We start from the raw sequence: 19,458 nt of genomic DNA, 5'->3' as shown, positions 1-19,458 counted from the left end.
TCGAATGCCGCCCGCTGGGCCGCTCCTGCTGCGGAGTTACAGCCTGCTGTGAGGGGTGCGGGGGCGGGCGCTTTTCCGGCCCCGCTCTTAGCTCCAGGTGATCTCGCCTGGGTCCCGCGGCTTGCGGCCTGCTGTGGGGGAGGGGCGCCCTACTCGCCCTGTGCGGCAGCCCTCTCCCGTCTTACACCAGCGGGGACTGGCCTGCGTTGCCACCTCTTCCTCCGCATTTGGTGCTGAGACCTACACTGGATCCCAGAGCGACCTGCTCCGCTGCCCCGTCCTGGGCGGTGTGCTGACCAGGATCGAGTGTACATCGATCCGGCTCTGGGCGGTGAGTGGTCCTGGCCCCAACCTCCTCTGCGCCCGCCTCACTACAGCAGACCCTGTCCTACACCTTGATTTTGGAAGCCGTGGGTGATGCTTGGCCCCCCCCGATACACGGTGGGTCCTGGGGTGCCCCACGTTCCACACTAGACCCCCACCCTCGTGGCTGGCTGTGAGCGCTGCCCGCAGGACTGGCTGGTCACGGCGACCCCACTCTTTCTTCCCTGGAAACGGCTGGCGCTGGTGTGCCGGCTCGGAGTCGCCCCCCCGGTGGGTCACTCCCCCGGCCATGGCACCCACCAGCTTCATTCTGACCCCAAAGGGGGATCCCCGCTGGGACCCTGTAGCCAGTTCCCCCCCCTAAACCTTCTGGCTGTGGTAGGTGGTTTAACTACCTTATAAATTGATACGTGGACAACCTGAACTGTCTACTCCCGCCGAACCACCCGTCTGTCGGACCTATTGCTACATCTGTTCCAGGGCTCTGGGCCCCTCCACCTGCCCTTGACGACCTCCGCCTATTAGACCGAGTGCCGACCACCTTACTGCCTCATACATTGGTGTACCCCTGCACTACCTCAGTACATCAACACCCAAGACTCCGGCTCCTTCTGCCTCTCCTGCTGGACATTGCTTCTTGGGCCCTGACCCCCTACAGAATTTCTTGGGGCCGCTTACTGTTCACTGGTTCCTACATAGATTAGCTGGCCGGGGAGGCCCCCTTTTGGGTCCCCCCATTTGGAACGGAGTCGCCATATTCTGTCCTGGTGCTCGGCCTCCACTCATACCCCGCCTGAGACGATCCTGGTGCCTTCCCTTGGGGCCCTATCCACTCCCCCGTTTGGTCTTCTGGACTTAAGTTCATCCCCCCACCGGCAACATGTCGACGCGAACTGGCAAGAAGCAATCCTCTATCAATATGTTCACAAAGCCCTCGGGAGGCCCCGGGACGGAGACATCTGCACAGGAACCTTCCCCTTCATTGGCGCTGGAGCCATCTGACTCCCAGAAAATGATGGAGTTCATCCAGGAGGGGTTCACCACGATTAATAGTAAACTGGATGATATGAACGGCACGATATCCTCTATTAAGGCACATATGGAGAGAACCGATGGTCGTGTTGCCGAGATTGAGACGCGGGTGAGCACCGCCGAGGACGGCCTAGGTTCCCTCTGCACGGAGGTCTCCACGCTAGCCGCCCGCGTTACTGAGGTGGAGAAGAAAAACGAGGACCTCGAGTCTCGCTCGAGGCGTAACAACCTCCGCATTATCGGGGTACCGGAGGATGGTATACAAGAGTCCATGGAAGAGTACGTGGAGGACATGCTACTCCAACTTCTAGACTCCCCAAAACTCTCCCCACAGTTTGCGATCGAGAGGGCCCACCGTGCACTCACAGCGAAGCCCAAACCCGGAGCACCTCCACGCAAATTTTCGCGACCGTGATGCCCTCTTCAGGGCGGCAAGAATCAAGGGAGACCTTCTCTTGGGCGCAGCCAGGATCCACCTATATCCGGATTTTTCGGTGGCGGTTCAGCGTGAGCGCAAGACCTTCCTGGCAGTGAAGAGGAGACTATGCGAATTCCAGGTTAAATATGCCTTGCTATATCCCGCCAAACTGCGTATCGAGCACGCAAATCGAGTGTACTTCTTCACGCTGCCTGAGGAGGCCTCCAGGTTCATAGATGAACACTTCCCCGGCTGAACTATACTCGCAACAAGCACCGTCAGGGTCTTCCCCCCCCCCCATTGCATCGGATCACGCGATGAGTCATTGGCTTGCCACAGCATAGACTAATTGTTGAATCGATGCCGTTGTGACCTGCTTCAGAACTTATCTGGACTTATGACATTCTGTCATTACCTGATGTGGCTCCCACGAGGCGACTTGGTCACACCTGTAACAAATAATGTTATTGTCTCTGCTGGTTCTCACTGTTTTTGTTTACTGACTCCGTGATATACCACAATATGGTCAGACTGTTGGGCAGTCGATGGTGCGGTCTGTTCTCCCTTGATGCGCCCCAGGTACTCGCTACATGCACACTCTGCTTTCTTGATTGCCCGGGAAAGTCCCAGTGTTGTCTCTCTTTTCGAACTGCACTACATTCAACGTTATTTATCCACCACCATTGTATCGATTGAGATATTGACGTTGCAAGCGATCACCTTTCATTGGGAGACCCTACTGGACAGCCATAGCCCACTAGCCGATTGTGCACCGTGGTGGCCCTTCCGGGCAGCTGCGACGTACACTCGACAGTCTCCTATTGGGTTGTCTGATCTCCCCCTGAGCTCCCCCGCTCGTTTCTGGGCTCTCCTTGGTTCTGTCACCCCTTCCGGGTGCTCCTTTGTCACTATGGCACTCTCTCAGTATCTGTGGCTGAGCCCATACACCATCTCGGTCCAGTTGATCGGGAATTTACTTCTTACAATCCCATTATATTGGTTCATTATCTGTTGACCATGCCCGCCCCTTCCCTCCCCCCATGGGACCACCCCTGGGTGGGAATGGATATTATTGTCGGGCATCATGTTTATCCTAAAATTGCCTCATGGATCGGAGCATCGCCGCCAGGCCAGTTCGCAAGCCCCCCAAGTGTCGATGCCATTGTTTTGGATTTGGTCGTTTGGCTATGGGGTGTTCATCCCTCTGTTTGGGGGAGGGATTTGGGGGGGTATGGGATTATATGTTAAAAAAGCTTGGTATTCGCAGAGAAGGTAGAGTTCAGAACACCATGGTCCCGATGGCGTTACAGATCTGACCGCACTGGGTACCGTCCATGGGGGGGCACATTTCCATCCACCCGTATTCCTCTATGGCTACCTCTGGAGTGAGGAAACTTTGACATTTATGAGCTGGAATGTACGGGGGCTGGGTAATTACAAGAAAAGGCAGCTACTACAGCTTCAGGCCGAGCTACATGGGACTAAAATCCTGTTCCTTCAGGAGACGCATGCATGCACAGAGTATTGTGAAAAGTTTGCTAAAACATGGGGTCCCCAAAGGTACTTTACCACCTACTCTACCCAGAGCCGCGGGGTTATGATCCTTATTCACAGGAGCCTTAGATTCAACCCCATTGCTACGTTAATTGATCCCCTGGGCAGATATGTGCTACTCCATGGTACCATGCAGAATAGGGAAGTGGTCCTGCTAAATATCTAAGGTCCCAACATCGACGATCCCGAATTTTACACACCTTATGACTCTCTTGGATGGCTTCACCCCTGAGGAGTTCTCGGAGGCTATAGACTCCCTCTCTTCAGGCAAATCCCCAGGATCGGACGGTATACCTGTCGAGTTTTATAGGCATTTCAAATCACTCCTACTCCCTCATCTGGCTGCTTTTTGGAAGGAGTTGGTGGAGGTAGGCCAGTTCCCCCCCTCACTCCGCGAAGCCACCATAACAGTCCTACTAAAACCCAACAAACCCCCCAATCAATGCGGCTCTTACCGCCCACTCTCATTGATCAATTGTGATGACAAGATTTATGCAAAATTACTTGCTCTACGACTATTCCCCTTCATGCCACATATCATCCACCCAGACCAGGCGGGGTTCATCCCGGGCCGCTCCACCTCCTTGAATTTAAGACGCCTTTTCAACGTTATAAGTAGAGTGAGCCCGGGTGTACACGCGGTGGCCATGACACTTGATATGCAAAAAGCTTTTGATTCGGTCTCGTGGAAGTATCTCTGGCGGGTACTTGATAAATGCAAATTTGGCCCCACCTTTGTCTCCTGGGTCAGGCTACTTTACTCAAACCCCGTTGCCAGAGTCCGCACTGAGGACCGTTGCGCCCCCCCCCCCTCTTCCATAGCTAGGGGTACTAGACAGGGCTGTCCCTTCTCGCCTTTAATCTTCGCTGTGGCAATGGAGCCGTTTGCAGACATGCTCTGCCAAAACCACGCACATAGGGGTCTACGTACTGCCGGTTCCTCGGATAAAGTCTCTGTATGCTGATGATGCTCTCCTCTTTATTCGCTCCCCTGAAATTAACCTGGCCCCAATACTAGAGGATATTGTTCTCTTTGGACGTATCTCTGGTCTCACGGTGAACTGCTCTAAATCAACCCTCTTTCCGCTCACTCCCAGCACACTCCCCCCTCCCGATACCATGGGATTCACATGGGCCAAATCTAAATTTATTTATCTAGGCATAGTGGTGTCTCGTCACACTGAATGGGTCTTGGAGGAGAATTATCAGGCATCCCTTACAAACCTTATGATAAAAATACAGGGCTGGAACAAACTTCCGATTTCACTGGCAGGTAGGATAGGGGTACTGAAGATTGTGGTGCTTCCACAACTCTTGTATAGATTTGCTAATGTTCCGCAGTGGCCGGGAGCTGACTTCTTTCAGGCATTGACACGCACCCTTAACACCTTCCTCTGGCACTCGGGTGCGGTCCGCCTTAAGCTCAAGACCCTTGCCGCCCCGATGGAGGCTTGCGGCTTTGGGGCACCGGATTTCCTCAAGTACTGGCTGGCGGCACAACTTCAACACACTGCGCACTGGTTTAATATATCGGACCCCCCTCCCCATGTCAGACTGGAAAAGCTATCGGTCAGTGACCGCGACATTCGATCTCTGGTGATCACACCCATGCCAGTGGTACCGGACTCATTGGATCCAGCGACATGCACATCCTTGGCCTTATCCAAATCTTGGCAAATATTGGGCACCGTCCATCCTTTTCACGGTAACTTCCCAATCTGGAATTTTCTTCCGGAGGTCCCACAAGTCCCTCCCTCGGTTGTTCGTACATGGGCTGAGGCGGGTCATGAATTGCAGCGTGACATATTCGAACAGGGTAATTTCATAGAATGGCCTGACCTCCCAGTGCCCCTTAGACAGAGACCCTCCGTTTGGCTTCAATATTCATCCCTCCGCAGAGTACTCAAACACAAGCACACGTGTTTCCCAGCACTACCACCTGATGAGCCTGCAATCACTGAACTGTCCTCACCTTTCCCTATGAGGGGCAACATTTCTAGACTATACACCTTGCTTCAAACCAGATCACCCCCCGCATTCTCCAAACTAAAACGCTCCTGGGAGACAGATCTCGGCCTCGTAATGTCCGATGATCATTGGACCCATATGTGTGCACGTATCCAGGGGGTCTCCTTCAACTCCCGATTCAAATTAATTCAATTTAAGTTGCTCCACAGGTACCACTACACCCCGACTAGGCTACATCTCATCTCGAGTGACTCCTCCCCTAGGTGCCCTAGATGTGGCTATGAGGATGCTGATTATATCCACATGATCTGGTCCTGTCCCTGTCTCACTCAATTCTGGACCGCAGTGTGTTCCACCGTGTCGTCCATCCTCGAATGCCCCATCCCCAATGAAATGCCTATTTCACGATTTCCCCGAGCTCCACCGTGATTCCAGGAAACTGGCTGGCCTCTGTATGCTACTAGCTGTGCGTACAATTCTACTTTGCTGGCTTCGGCCTATCACCCCTACTCACGCACAGAGGCTCAGGGCAGTTACGTGGGCTTCCGACACCGAAGAGTCCTGGGCGATACAACAGCCCGCCCGCTCCAGACCTAGAGATATTTGGCTGAAGTTTCGCTCATTTATGTCTCCTACTGACACCGACTCAGATCCTGCATCCCCAGCTCTCTCTCCTAGCTCATCCCCAGTTGGTCCTTGATTTATTTTCCACCTGCCTTCGTATCATCCTTCTATGTGTCCCCCATGCGCATATGATGATTCCTTTTCCCTTATGCATTTCTTTTATAAGTACCATATGAATCTGTGACGTTTGCATTGTTTTGATTCCATATGCTTTATTGTTACTCACCTGTATCTGTGTTACCGAGCTGAATAAATAAAAGTTTTTAAAACAAAGTAAGTCTCCTCCTCACAGCATTCTTATAGTTGTTGAGCAATACCTCAAATCACAAAACACGCACTTCAAATTATTTGATTCTAGAGCAGCGGTTCACTGCAATGACTCCCGCTCTTATTTGAAACCAACCGCATTCCTAAAAAGGACCATTTGGCCCGTCTCGTTTGAAAACCTCTGCAAACTCACGTTCCCGCTGGTAAAAGCATGTTTGTTTGCTTCCCATTAGGCCGATCAAAATCACACAATTGTAGGTTAAGCAGATTTCTCTGCCTTTCCAGATACCTTTTACCGAACGTCTCGCCTCAGCACACACCACCAAACTTATAAATGCAGTAAAACTGTACTTAACTAAGCCCAACTGTGTCTCAATTGCCAGAGCAACCATTGCGGCCAAACTGGACTACTGCAATGCCCTCCTAGCAGGTACCTCCAAACATAATCTAAATAGACTTCAAATCGTGCAAAATAATGCGCTCAGAGCAGCACCAAGCCTTCATAAAAGGGAACATCACTCCTTTAACAGGGAGCCAGTGGGCTGCCTGTCTAGCCGAACGCATCAAATTCAAAATCCTCAACCTCACCCACAAATGCCTCTCCTCATCGCGCTCCAGGCCTACCAGAACACAATACACCAACCTTCTACACACTCCCCGCATCCATAGAGCCAAAGCAGGTGGATTAGGTTTCCCCTACTTAGCCCCCAAGCTTTGGAACACTCTACCCACAGACATCAGAACAGAAAACTCGTCTCACCTTCCGCAAAAAACTTAAGACCTTATTCTTCAACTGACCTACCGCTTGCCTTGCCTCAGCCTTGTATATACGACTACAATTGTGCCTTCATTCTGTAACTATCTGAACTGTCTGTAACTAGCGCAACGATGCCTCAGAGCTGCTGTGTGCTTAACAAATGCGAATAAATAAATGCTAGCAAGTTAAGTGAAACCCAGAATTGACGGTTGACAACCATACACCATTTAAAAAGTCCCCCAAAGGTCAGCAATGGCGTTCTTACCTTCTCTAGTTTATCTCGGTCCCTTGTTATTTTTAGTCTGATTCCAAGTTTCTTATTCTAGACACGCAATCGCAGACTGGGCGCAGGATCCCAGTAAAGCTATAAATCCTGGCAACTGACAGACACCGCCTCATCCACGGTTCCATCTAAAAACCTTTTAAGGTTAGCAGCTACCATATTGCAGTTCTAAGCATTTCCTTACTTATTTTGAATTACATGAAAACAGCATTCTATGTTCTTCCATGTAGATTTAGTGAGCACTTTATTAGTTAGTAGGACTATACACGGATTAGAAAGGAGTATAAACAACACGACCAATAAGCAAAAAAAACAGTAATGGGATTTACCATTTTGAGCATTGCTTGATTATTAAGTTATTATGGATGTATAAACAGTCGTTTTTTTGAAGCTGTTCTATATCTATACCTATGACAGAAGGACTATGAGGCTTTGTTTTCCTTTATATATTCTGAAAATAAGACACTTATTCAGTGAACAAATGAATTGCTGTATTTGATTTAACATGTCTAGATTCAGTTTAAACTTCACTATATACAGTAGATTCACCTAAATGATCTTTCTTGATTTTCTTTGTAGAATTGTATTGAAAACACTTGGCACTGATGAAGTCACACTCGAAACGCGTTTGGCTATCTGCATAATAACTAATGAAATGTTGTATGTTACCTAATGGTCATTGGAATCTATATTGCTGCAAATTTGTATTGTGTCAAATTGACTAAAGTGTATAAAACTATACTGAAATACTAACAAACCAAGAGGTCCTACTGACTTCCTTGAGCTTGGGGTTATTCAAAGTATTTGGCTATCAATGAAAGCCATAGAAAGAGTGCAGGGGACGAGAGTTCCCTATTTGGGAACTCCAGTACCCCCAGGCCTCCCATCAAAAAGACAGGAGCTGACGAAATGGGCCAGAGAGGCAACCTAGGGGTTGAAACATAGGGGTTTTTCTTGTGGAGTTGCCTGAAGGACCTGTATCATAAGGCAGGAGGGAGTACAATGCGTTGTCCACCCCAATGTATCTCTATGGGAGCCGTGGATGGGTGCGAGATACAGCTATCTGGAGCCCCCAAGGATACAGGATCAGCAAGCAAAGCTCTAGGCAGCTTTTACAGGGAGCAGGACAGTAGCTTTAAATGAAAAATATGTGTTGCTGCCCGGACGGTTCCAGGGGATAGGTGGGGTTTCTCGGTCTTCGTAACAGAAAAAAGACTTGGTAATCTGGCGACAGCTCTAGCGCAGGCGGACGCCAGCCAAGGATCTTTTTGGTTCTGGCTTGTTGGCACCTTTTTAAGGCTCGGTTGAAAGACAGATGTTGCGAAGTTACTCTTCTTTTCTCGGTCCTCGTCTCGTGAGGGTACTTTGAGGCACTGGATCGAGTCTCTGCAGGTCAAGAAAGATGCCCACAAAGTTCCAGGCGGATTCGTTCTTCGGGTAATTATGCACAGCACAGTGGCACAGGACCCTGGTAAGCACAGGCCGTGGAGGTTTCAGCACTTCCAGGGAGGACGCAAAATCAGTTTGCCTTGAGACTGGCTAGGCCCACCAGTCCAAAGGAGGACGTAATCTCATTCAAATGTTCTCTGTTGCTCATAAATGAAGGTAGAAACAGCAGCGGTTGCTCAGCAGGCTCTGGGGGTGGGGAGGGTGCGCCGGAAGTGGCTGGCGTCTTCTTTCTTTGGGCTTCTTCGGATTCTTCTGCTCTAGGACCTCAGGTTTTATACAGGAACAATGGCTGAGCTTACAAAATCATATCCCAAGCAACATTCAAAACTAGGGTATGGCTGTCCAATAGGGACAGCCAGCCTCCCAGTCAGAGCAGTTTTCTCTCAGGCACTCTGCAGTACAAAGGACTGGGGGTGGGGGGAGAGGGGTTCAAGTGACTCTCCCCATTTCCTGTACTTCCAGTCACTCAACAACCCTTTGCAGGCTTTCCAAGGGAAGCCCAACAAAGGCAAAGGAACTAGAGCAACCTACACCAACCAGGTAGGTAGAAGACCTAAGAAAGTCCAAGCCATCCTGTTCAGGACTTAAAAAAATACAGCCACCATTTTGGGTCAATGGTGACCCTTATGTCCGCTACCGCAGCCGCGATGACAGCCTGCGATAAATGTTCCCAAAAAGTCATGCAACAGGTACACCGTCACCAGCCTGAAAATAGGGACTTGCCACAGTAACTAAAAAGTTACTGGCGATTTGAGAAAAGGGAGCCAATCTTTCCCCTCAGCACTCCACATAAGGTGGGGTGTGCTGATCTCACAAAAGAAACTTCGGGTAGGATATAAAGTATATCTGCCTTGGTAACAAGGGTGTTAACTAAGGGAAAATAAAGAAACATTACAGTGGAAGCGCTAGGAGCTTCCAGTAACACTGGACAGAAAGTGGTGTGGGCGACTTCAGTAAAATGTAGATGCCAGAAAAGATGGAGGAAAGCATTCAAAATATTATACCAAAAAGAGGTTAACAAAAAGAAAAATTAAAAAAAAGGATCCCAAGATCAGAGTAAAATAATGAGCGAGTGTGGAAATAGGGTTCCACTCAGTCAGGAGAATCACTTTAAAATCCAAGAGTCCAGCAAAAGATGCTGGGGGGGGGGGCATTCATAGATAGAGTAGATTTTCCTTATTGAGTGAAATTCTCTCCAACAGGAACTATATCCGTGAATATTGCAATAGCTAATATGCATCCCTGTTTCCCCCGGACTTATGATCAAAAGGAATGTGATTAGACTAATTGTCCATACAATGCATGTATTCTTGCACTGTATTGCTGTATGATGAATCCCATGGTAGTCGCTGCTGGACTAACCAGGCATGCCTTTGCAAAAGAGAAGCCATTATACTTTTATAAAAAGTTATTTGCATACATGAGTATACTCAATTACTGATTAGCTTTTGAAATAACTCCCAATAATATGTATTAGAATGAGGCCTAAAGATTAACGTTGTTCTGAACAAATTAGATCACTTGGTATTGTCAGTCACATAGATTCAACATAATTTACAAACAAAATTGTTGTGGTGCTACGATTGACTCCACCGAAATCAACACTGTACTATTAATGGGGTATCTATGACTACGTGGAGTTCCTTGTGCTTATTTAAGTATTCTTACAGCTGTCAAGTTGAAAATGGGTCTGCCTTAATTATTTCTCAACAGTGCTTCTCTGTCTCCTCCTCTTGTGTTCTGCTTGACTTCTTTTTTTATTTTATTTTTGTTGGCAGAGGCATACAAAAAACACACATCAGGGTGATCATTTACATTCGATAAGCGCATACAATGACACAGTAACCTTAAAGTGGTCATTCCACCTGGTACAAAGCCAGCGAGAGGAACAGGAAAGATCATAATGCACCGCTACACAGGGATACCATCCTATAGGCCCGCTGATGAGCCACACTGGAATGCCCTTGCTTCCTCGGTATTAAGGTAACTGCTGAATGCAGTCCAAATGTTCTTGGGACGAGAGTGAGTGGGAAAAATATCATGGTATTCCTCCTCGCAGTTCCGGGACCAGGTAAGCAAGTTCAACTATTTCTGGAATGTGGGGGGGGGGGTTTGGGGGAGATTTTTATGCATTTCTTGGCCACCATACAATTTATATTTAGAAATTTAGCCATGCCCTTAATATTCTTGGCTTTCCACACCCCAAACAGCACCCCCAAAGGGTCCGGGTCAATAACACTTTCACTGATCTCCGGCAATGTCGTTAGTATACTTTCCCAAAATTCTTCCAGTTTATGGCATGTCCAAAACATATGTAAATGGTCTACATTCTCCACTTTGCAGTGGGGGCAGGCGTGTAAGCCAGTATGAGCAAATTTGGAGATCCTGAGAGGGGGTGTAATACAGCCTATTTAGCAGCTTAAATTGCATGGCGCGGTAACGGAAGTTGAGGGAGACCGTTGGTGTGCGAGCACATTACCCCCCCATAGGTGATCAGAGACTTCAAGGCCCAGCTCTTCCACCCATTAATTCTGTGCCCTAGAGGGTTGGGATGGGGCGTTTGTCAGTAACTTATACAGTGCGGAGACAACGCAGCGGGCACCTCACGAATTAGCAATGTAAGCAATCCCTGGGGAGTCGGGGGGGGGGGGGGGTTCGTTGGGGAAGTCTGGCCATGCGGCGCGGAAGGCAGCACGAAGTCTGTAGTATTGCATGAGTTCTAGTGCCGACCCTGAGTGGCCCCGCTTCCATGTCTGTGGGTTTATAAACTACCCGTCAGGGTAAAAATCTGTCAGCCTGATAACCCAGATTACTCCAGTGGTGAGAGGGCTATGTCGTGCGTGGGCCCTAACCCGGGGAACCCCCACACGGGGAGCCATTTGTAATAGGGGTGCTGATCTGCTGTTAACCCAAAGAAACGGCCCCATGCATGTACGGTGGTGCCGACTGGGTCTATGGGGGAGTCCTGTATGCATTGTCGGTGTAAAATTAGTGTCATAATATTAACATTGTCTGCCACCAGTGTTTCCAGCTTGACATGCGGGCGGGGTGGGGGGTACCTGGGTACCAGTGGGAGGCTTATTGGGTCTGTGCCTCCAAACAATATAGTGTCAGATCAGGGGAAGTGAATCCCCCTCTCTCATACGGAAGGGTCATGGCTGACCATTTCTTGCGCACCACGCCAGAATGCCACAAAAACTGCACGCACATTTTATGTAGTTTCGCAAAATATGTTCCCCCGGCCAAATGGGTATGTTGGAGAAGGTGTATAAGAACTTAGGCAGCAACACCATCTTGATAAGTGAAAGCTTCCCAGCAAGTGACAACGGGAGAGAGCACCAGCGAGCCATTTTGGTTTCAGCAAGCTGTGCCACTGCCATGTAGTTATCAATGAGCAGAGTGTCTTTGGTGAGGGATACATTAACCGCTAGGTATTTGATCCCATTGGGAGACCAGCGAAGTGGATATTCAGTGGCGTTTGTTGGGTAGAACTAGTGAGTGGGAAGAGATCAGGTTTGGTATAGTTAATTGTGAATCCTGAGTGGGTGCCAATGCGTGTGATATCCCGTATTATTGGGTCTAGGTGGGCGGATGGATCCCTTACGTACAGTAGCACATCGTCCACATAGAGGGATACGATCTCAGGAGTGTCTTTTAGACGAATCCCCCAGTGGGAGTGCTGTGTTCTAATGTGGTCTGCCATGGGTTCTATTGCTAGGGTGAAGAGGATAGGGGAGAATGGGCAGCCCTGACGGGTACCTCTGGAGAGCGGGATCAGAGACGATGTTAGCCTGGTCACTGGGGAGGTGTATAGTAATTTGATATATTTGATCATGTTAGGGCCTATGCCCATCGTTTCCAGCACCACCCACATTTATCTCCAGGATACCATGTCAAACGCCTTTTGAGCGGCCAATGTGACCGCAGCCGCATTTGAGCCCCGGTCTATCCGTGACATAACGTCAAGTAGCCGCCTGATGTTGTGGGAGGTGGATCTCGCAGGTACGAAGCCTGCTTGATCTTCGTGGACCATGTACGTCATCATTGGAAGAAAGCGGTTCGCTATTACTTTAGCAAAGATCTTTGTGTCTAGATTCATCAATGAGAGGGGTCTATAGGATCTGTATTCCTCAATGGGCTGGCCGGGTTTAAGTAGCACCGTTATTACGGTTTCACGCAGGGTCGGGGGGAGGGCAGACCCGCGAAGGGACTCTTCCCACACCTCCAACAACTTGGGGGCCAGTATTGCTGTGTGTTCCTGAAAGAATTCGGCCGTGAGTCCATCAGGACCAGGAGCCTTGCCCTTGGGAGATCTGAGATGGCAGTTACTATCTCATCGAGTCGGAGTGGGGCGTCTAGTTGGTCCCTAGTTGCCAGGGAGATACTAGTCATGGGTATACTAACAAAGAGATCCCTCATCTGTTGTTCGCTGTGCTCTGGGGGCTGGGAGTAGAGGTTTGTGTAGAACTTGGTGAAGATGTCAAGTATCTGCTGGTCTGACCATTGTGTGTTGCCCTGTTCATCTTTGATGCAGGCAATCTGGGTCTGTCCCCATTCCCCCCTTGTCAGGGTAGCTAGTGTTCTGCCAGATCTCTCGCCCTCCCCATACTTCCACGCAGCTAGTGGGCGGCTGAAGTATTGAACTTCTCTGGTAGCGTGCATATTAAATAACTGGAGTTCTTCGCTAATGAGGGCAAGGGTAGCAGGGTCAGCTGATGTTGTGCATTTCTCCTCTAGATCATGTAATCTGGACTCGGAGCGGCTAAGGTCAGCCCTAATGGTCTTCAGTATCCCGGCTTTCTTGGATATGGACATTCCTCCAATATAGGCCTTGAAGGCATCCCATCATAACCCAGATGGTGGTGGCCTGGGGGACGTTATGCTCGAAGAAGGACTCGATGTCTGCAAGGATATCAGCCTTAAACACTTCACGAAGTGCGGCAGATTTGAATCGCCAAGTGTTGGAGCGGGTATTCCTAATTCCACCGCCAGGGTGATCGGGGCATGATCCGAAAGGGTACGGGTCAGTATCTGCGCTCCCTCAATCCTCCCCATTATTTCACTTGACACCAGGAATAAGTCAATTCTAGAGGAGCTATCATGTACTGAAGAATAGTGAGTCTAGTCACCTAACTGTGGATACAAGAGTCTCCAGGCGTCGTGAATGTCAAGAGTTAGGGAGTGGGTCTGTAGCCTGCGCGCCGCGCCAGAGAGGGACCTGGGCGCCATCCCTGTTCTGTCCAGGTTTGTATCTAGTATGAAGTTCATGTCTCCCCCCCCAGATAATTTGGATTCCCACATATCCCAGGAGTATAGAGACCACACTGTCCACGAAGTCAAGGGTATCCACGTTCGGACCATATGTTTTTACCAGGAGATATTCTCTTTTAATGATTGCGCAGTGCAATATAACGTATCGGCCATCAGGGTCAATATAACTCTTGTGCATTACGAATTTGACGGATTTATGAATCAATGTTAGAACACCCCTGGCCCGTGTGGAGTAGGAGGTGTAATACTTGTTCGGTCCCCAGGATGTCACAATGTTCTTTGCCAGGGGACCCTCGGAGTGCGTTTCCTGTAAGTGTAATATCTTGCAACCGTGTTTTTGGGCATAGGCCATAATCTTGAGGGCTTTGGTGTGATTACTGAGGCCCCGGACATTCCAGGACATTATGGTAGTGGGCATTTTAGAAGTCTAAGGCACATCCAGCATTGGCGATGTCGTCGGTGACTGCTGTCAGTGTTTTCAATCCGGAGATACTCCGGTGTAATGTGGTGTGCCCGTCTCCCTCTTCCATTTTTAACATAATCCCCCAACCCAAGTTCACCCCTCTCCCTCACCACCTTCCCCAACATGGGTAGTGTTTCCATCCAACCCCCCCCCCCCAATAAACCGACAGTCCCCTTGAAACAGAGGTCAGTGGCCAGCAGCCAACGTGGGTTTACCCCGTTACCAGCCCAACGGGGCCAACAATCATCAACAACCAAATGGAAATAATCATTGCAACTGCAGTGGGGCGCACTGTTGCCGTGTGGTTCACATTTTAGACGGAGGAGACAACATGTGCTATGTTCAGCACAGGCATCTGCGGTACATATATTACTTGCATGGCTCCTGAAACCAGTAAGCATAACAAAGCAGGGTTAGACCAGAGAATTGGTCGGCCTCGTGCACTAGGAGAGGAGGTAGTTAAGTGTCTATAGGCTAAAGGCCGACCAGTGGCCCGAATGCTTGTAATAGGGAGCCATATTTGTTGAGTCAACGATACATCAATACCATCATCACATTGTGAGTCAAGAAGTATTAGACAGAATGGGCACCAAGAAGTGAAGCCGGTTTATGGTTAGTCATTATCAGCGTGGCCCCCTCCTGGATTATGGAGGGGTATATGCAACTCATACTTCACCGCTTCGTCCGAGATGGTAGAAAAGTACAGTTTTCCATTATAGGTGATTTTGAATCGTGCCGGGAACAATATTGCATAAGGGACGTTACATTCCCTGAACAGTTTTTTGACGCAGAGGAACTGACGCCTCTCCTGTTGCATCCCCACTGAAAAGTCAGGGAAGATCCTGATGGTGTGGGCTTCCAGGCGCAAGTCTCCTTTCCCACGTGATAGGCAAAGAATGAGGTCCCTGTCCCGGTAATTGAGAATTCTGGCGATGATGGGCCTGGGAAAGTCGCCCGGCTTGGGGCGTGGTGATAAGGCCCGGTGGGCTCGTTCCACCGTGAAGTATGGTGACCAGGCAGGTTTACCCAGCTAAGTAGGTTCTCAACAGCATCCTCCATAAGCCCTTTGAGGGCGTTCTCCAGAACCCCAACAATGCGCTAGTTATTCCTGCGCGAGCGAAACTCCAAGTTGTCGCACTTCGCCCTTAGGCTATTCATATTTCTAGTCAAGTAGGCAACCGTGTCCTGAAGTGTATGTATTTTGTCTTCATTCGCAGCAATTCTGTTTTCAGCGTCGGTGATCCTAGTCCCTGCTTGGTCAACTCGGGTTTTGAGTGAGGCGACGTGGGCATTGATGTCATCAAGTTTCTCGTGGAAGGAGGCAAAGTTCTTTGCCATTGATTCCATCATCGTGGTGAGATCTGGTACCAGTGCACCGGGATGGGGATCAGTCTCGGGTTCTTCCTGGGCAGATGACGTGTGACCCGCCTTGGCCCTTCGGACAGCCTTAGTAAATTTATCCATAGCTCCCCCTTTGCCGGTTCCTCAGGATCGATTAGACATTGCAGGTGTAGGCCGGATGCGGCAATGGCCCACAGGTGGAACTGGAGGAAGAATAAATAGTAAAAGTGCTGATCAGATTGGTGGTCTCCAGACAATACACCCAGTGATAGGGGGTGGGGGGGGCTGGGCGAGGGCAGCAGCGGATAGAAGTGGCAAGGCTTCAGTGGGAGGGGGGGGCCGCCCAAAGGCCAGGAGGGGGCAATCGGCAGCCGTCAAGAGATAGTATTGATTTGGCAGAGCTGTGGTGTGATGCCTCACTCCTATGCAGAGGTAGTAAATGCGGCGCTCGTTGAGCCGGGGTGGACACGTGTTCCGCCGCTCTCAGTTGTCACAGGAGGAGGTTAGGTGCACCCTGCCCAGTATATGCAGGGACCAAAGGGTACCGGAGCTGCGCCGGAGAAGGAGTGCTGCAGTCTTAGTGAGGATTTGATAGCGCCAGGTGGTGGAATGCCATTTGCAGCCAGCATGGGCAGATGAGGGCAAGTGTCCCAATTGGGCAGGTGGGGCTTATATGGCCCAGTCCTAATCCGATGTGCTGAGCCGCAAAGATATCAGGTAGATATCAGGTAAATATCAGTATGGCGTTGTATGTGCGCTGAGAAAGTCTTAGGAGGGGCTGAGGATGTGGACAACAATAGCGCACAATTACGAGCCTCCCCCGCTCCTCACCTGTCCTGCGGGCGCACCGATGCTGGCTCATAATGTGTGGCACCCGGAGAGCAGCTGGGCTCCAGCCCTGCAACTCCACGCCGCCCCCCCAGCAGCAGCTGGAGCCAGCCCTGAGAGCGGAGGGGCTGGAGCGCACCTCAGTGTAGGCCTCTGTCGCGGCCCCGCCTCACTTATCAGCGAGCCAAGCGCGGGACAGCCGCGGCAAGCAGAGCCAGAGCCACCGCAGTCACGTTGGGCTCTTGTCGAGGGACCCGGAAGGCAGAGATCCTGGGTGCCCCGCCCACGGCTTCAGTGCCATCCGCGGCCAGCGGGGAACCAGGTGCAGGAGGCTGGGCGTGTGCAGGGTCCAGAGTATACACGCAGCTGGGCTGCCATCACAAGCGATATAGGTCAGTATCTGGGGTCCGATTTCAACCAAAACTTTCAGTATGCAGGCAGAGAGATATAGGCTGCAGATCTTTAGTATATTAGCTGATGGTGACGTGGCAAACCGCAGATGTAGGTGGATTTCTGTCCAGTTCACATGGAGCTCGGAAGCTAGGCAGCAATCTTGGGCTGCTCAACAGCGCCCCCTGTGTTCTGCTTGACTTCTAATAGTTATGTGCATATGGCAAGATGGGGAGGGTGCAGTTGGGGGGTAATATGGGTGGGATTTGTGATCAGAATATTTGCTTTTCTTATAACAGATGTGTGTTACTCTCATTCTGTATGTGTATACTAGACGATAGGTTCATTAAAGAAAATTGTTTAATTTTTAAAAAAAAAATTTTTTGAAATAAAAGAAGACAGCACACCTTCTGTTGGGTTCTCTTCCTCCTCCACATCCATCTCCTCTTCCGCAGGGACAACTGTAAGAACAGAGGTAGCATTAAATTACACACAAGCATAAGGTTTCAATTATCTACATTTTTTTAACTGGCAGATTCCTAAAACTATCTGTGGAAATGACACCAAACGTACAGATAACATTGCGTAAATATTTTGCCCCCGTTTTTCATGACCTTATAGTAAAATACAAGATTGGCAATGCACAAAATAATCAAGTCAAGATGTTAATTAGCACATTTTTCAATAGAACTGTAATGGGAAGAATGTATACATAGTATGCAGGGCTGTTTTTTAGACTGGTAAATGCTTGATGATTCTGGAATACTGGCTGACAGGGGAGCAGCTGGAGCAGAAAGCGCATGCTCTCCTCGGGCAACAAATGGATGTTGGGGAGGTTATTTATTGCTGCAAACATTCTCCCTCTTTCTTGAGCCTCTAAACACCAATGCAGGACACTGGGCATTTTTAACTGACCTTGAAGGTGAGAGATTTTTTTTACGTTTTTCATCACTCCCCACGCGCATACACTTTGACACCCACTTTTTGGGTTTCCAGTGTGAGGCACCTCTCCCATTTGTTCGGTCATCCATGTTTTTCCACGGCAACACCCCCTGCCCTACATGGTGTGCTGTGAGCGGCCCCTTTTTCAATGCCGTTTTGAGTGAGCTTCATAGCCGATCTGTCTAACCAGTACAGGTTTGGAGATTTTTATTTTTTTTTAATGACGTGTGCTTTTACTGTTGCAGGACAAGCCATGTTACATGGAGTGATCTGGTGGCACATTGGCCCTCATTAAAAATTGTCCGATATACAGTAAACGTGGCAGTACTAAAGTTTACCAGCACTTTTACCAGACCGGCCAACTACAACTTTGCCAGTAGGGGCGATCAGATTTCTCTCCAGCTAAGAGCTGGAGGCAAATTGAATCCCCACCGGCAACAAAATGCCTGCATTACTGGCATGGCAATACCGTTGCTGGAAATTGAAACAAAATCCCCTGATTGAGTCCTACAGGACTCCAGGAAATGGGGATTTACTGTGAATACCGGCACTTGTAATCTGCCGGTATTCTATTTGCTGGTATCCCGGCGGTAATGGCAAACCTGCAATGAGGCCTATTGTGTTCCAGTTTATTGGTCCTATGTAACACTTTTCAAGGCATCCTGTGAACAGGCCGATAGCAGTAGTTGCATTGTTACCCTTTTGTCAGTGGCACTCTCACACTGCCTCTTTAGCTGTGATAAAGCACTTAAGAAGGCCACATACTGGAAAATGGCCTCTCTGCATGTTTTAAGTCCTGTTGTCAGATTGGGAGTGGCGGGGGGGGTGGGGGGCGGGGGAGGGGGTTGGGTGTGCCCTATCTTCATGCACTCTGGCGGGCTTCTTGCAGAAAGCCAGCAAAGTTTCTCTTGTGTGTGTGAACCGTCAGAAAGTGGGGTTTCGGGGGTGGGAAGTGTTTGCCCCCAATTCACATTCCTCTAGGTGCATGGTTGTTGACGGGCAGATTTTGGGTGGCTGGGTCTCCACTACTGGACAGTCACCTCCAAGTTTGAATGTTGCAAGCTTGTTTACTGGAGGGCTGGGGTCGCACTGGATAGAAGGAGACAAGATGGACCCAGAAACAGAATCGACCACTGGAGCTGAAGAGATCTGAGAACTAAAACGACTGGGGGACACGAGAGGACTGCTGTATGAACCTGCACTGTCTAAGACAACTCTCCTTTGTTGTGACCCTCTAACTTCTGTTTGACACAGAAGACCTCTGCATGGTGCCTTCCTCAATTTGTCTGGTAGGATCAACCAGTCGGCTGTCCTGCTCGATATTGTTGAGATGGATTTCTAGAATCTGGCCAGATGGACAGATATTAGGACGCCACCCTAGTTATGATGAACAGGGAGCTCCGAGAGGTTAGCCAAAACCTAATCAAGGTAGCAGAGGAGAGCAGTCAAGGCTATTTCAGGATAGTTTGAATGGGGTCAAGGGTCCACAATGAGTCCACAGAGTGAAAAACACAATAATTCAATTTAGAAAAGTAAGTACAAAAATA

General features: G+C 49.5%; 1 protein-coding gene across 1 annotated transcript in view; it reads right to left on the bottom strand.

The window, feature by feature from the left end:
• Positions 1-19,458, bottom strand: part of NOC3L (NOC3 like DNA replication regulator) — a 775,720-nt gene that overhangs the window by 634,764 nt on the left and 121,498 nt on the right. The window contains exon 5 of the mRNA XM_069611339.1: positions 17,377-17,430. Coding sequence (XP_069467440.1) covers positions 17,377-17,430 — 54 coding nt within the window. The remainder of the gene's footprint in view (positions 1-17,376; positions 17,431-19,458) is intronic.

Source organism: Ambystoma mexicanum, chromosome 8 (assembly GCF_040938575.1).
Source record: "Ambystoma mexicanum isolate Mex_15411 chromosome 8, UKY_AmexF1_1, whole genome shotgun sequence".
In the NCBI taxonomy this organism is placed as follows: Eukaryota; Metazoa; Chordata; class Amphibia; order Caudata; family Ambystomatidae; genus Ambystoma; species Ambystoma mexicanum.
The sequence above is the reverse complement of the archived record's forward strand: the minus strand, read 5'-3'. Positions and strand labels throughout refer to the sequence as shown.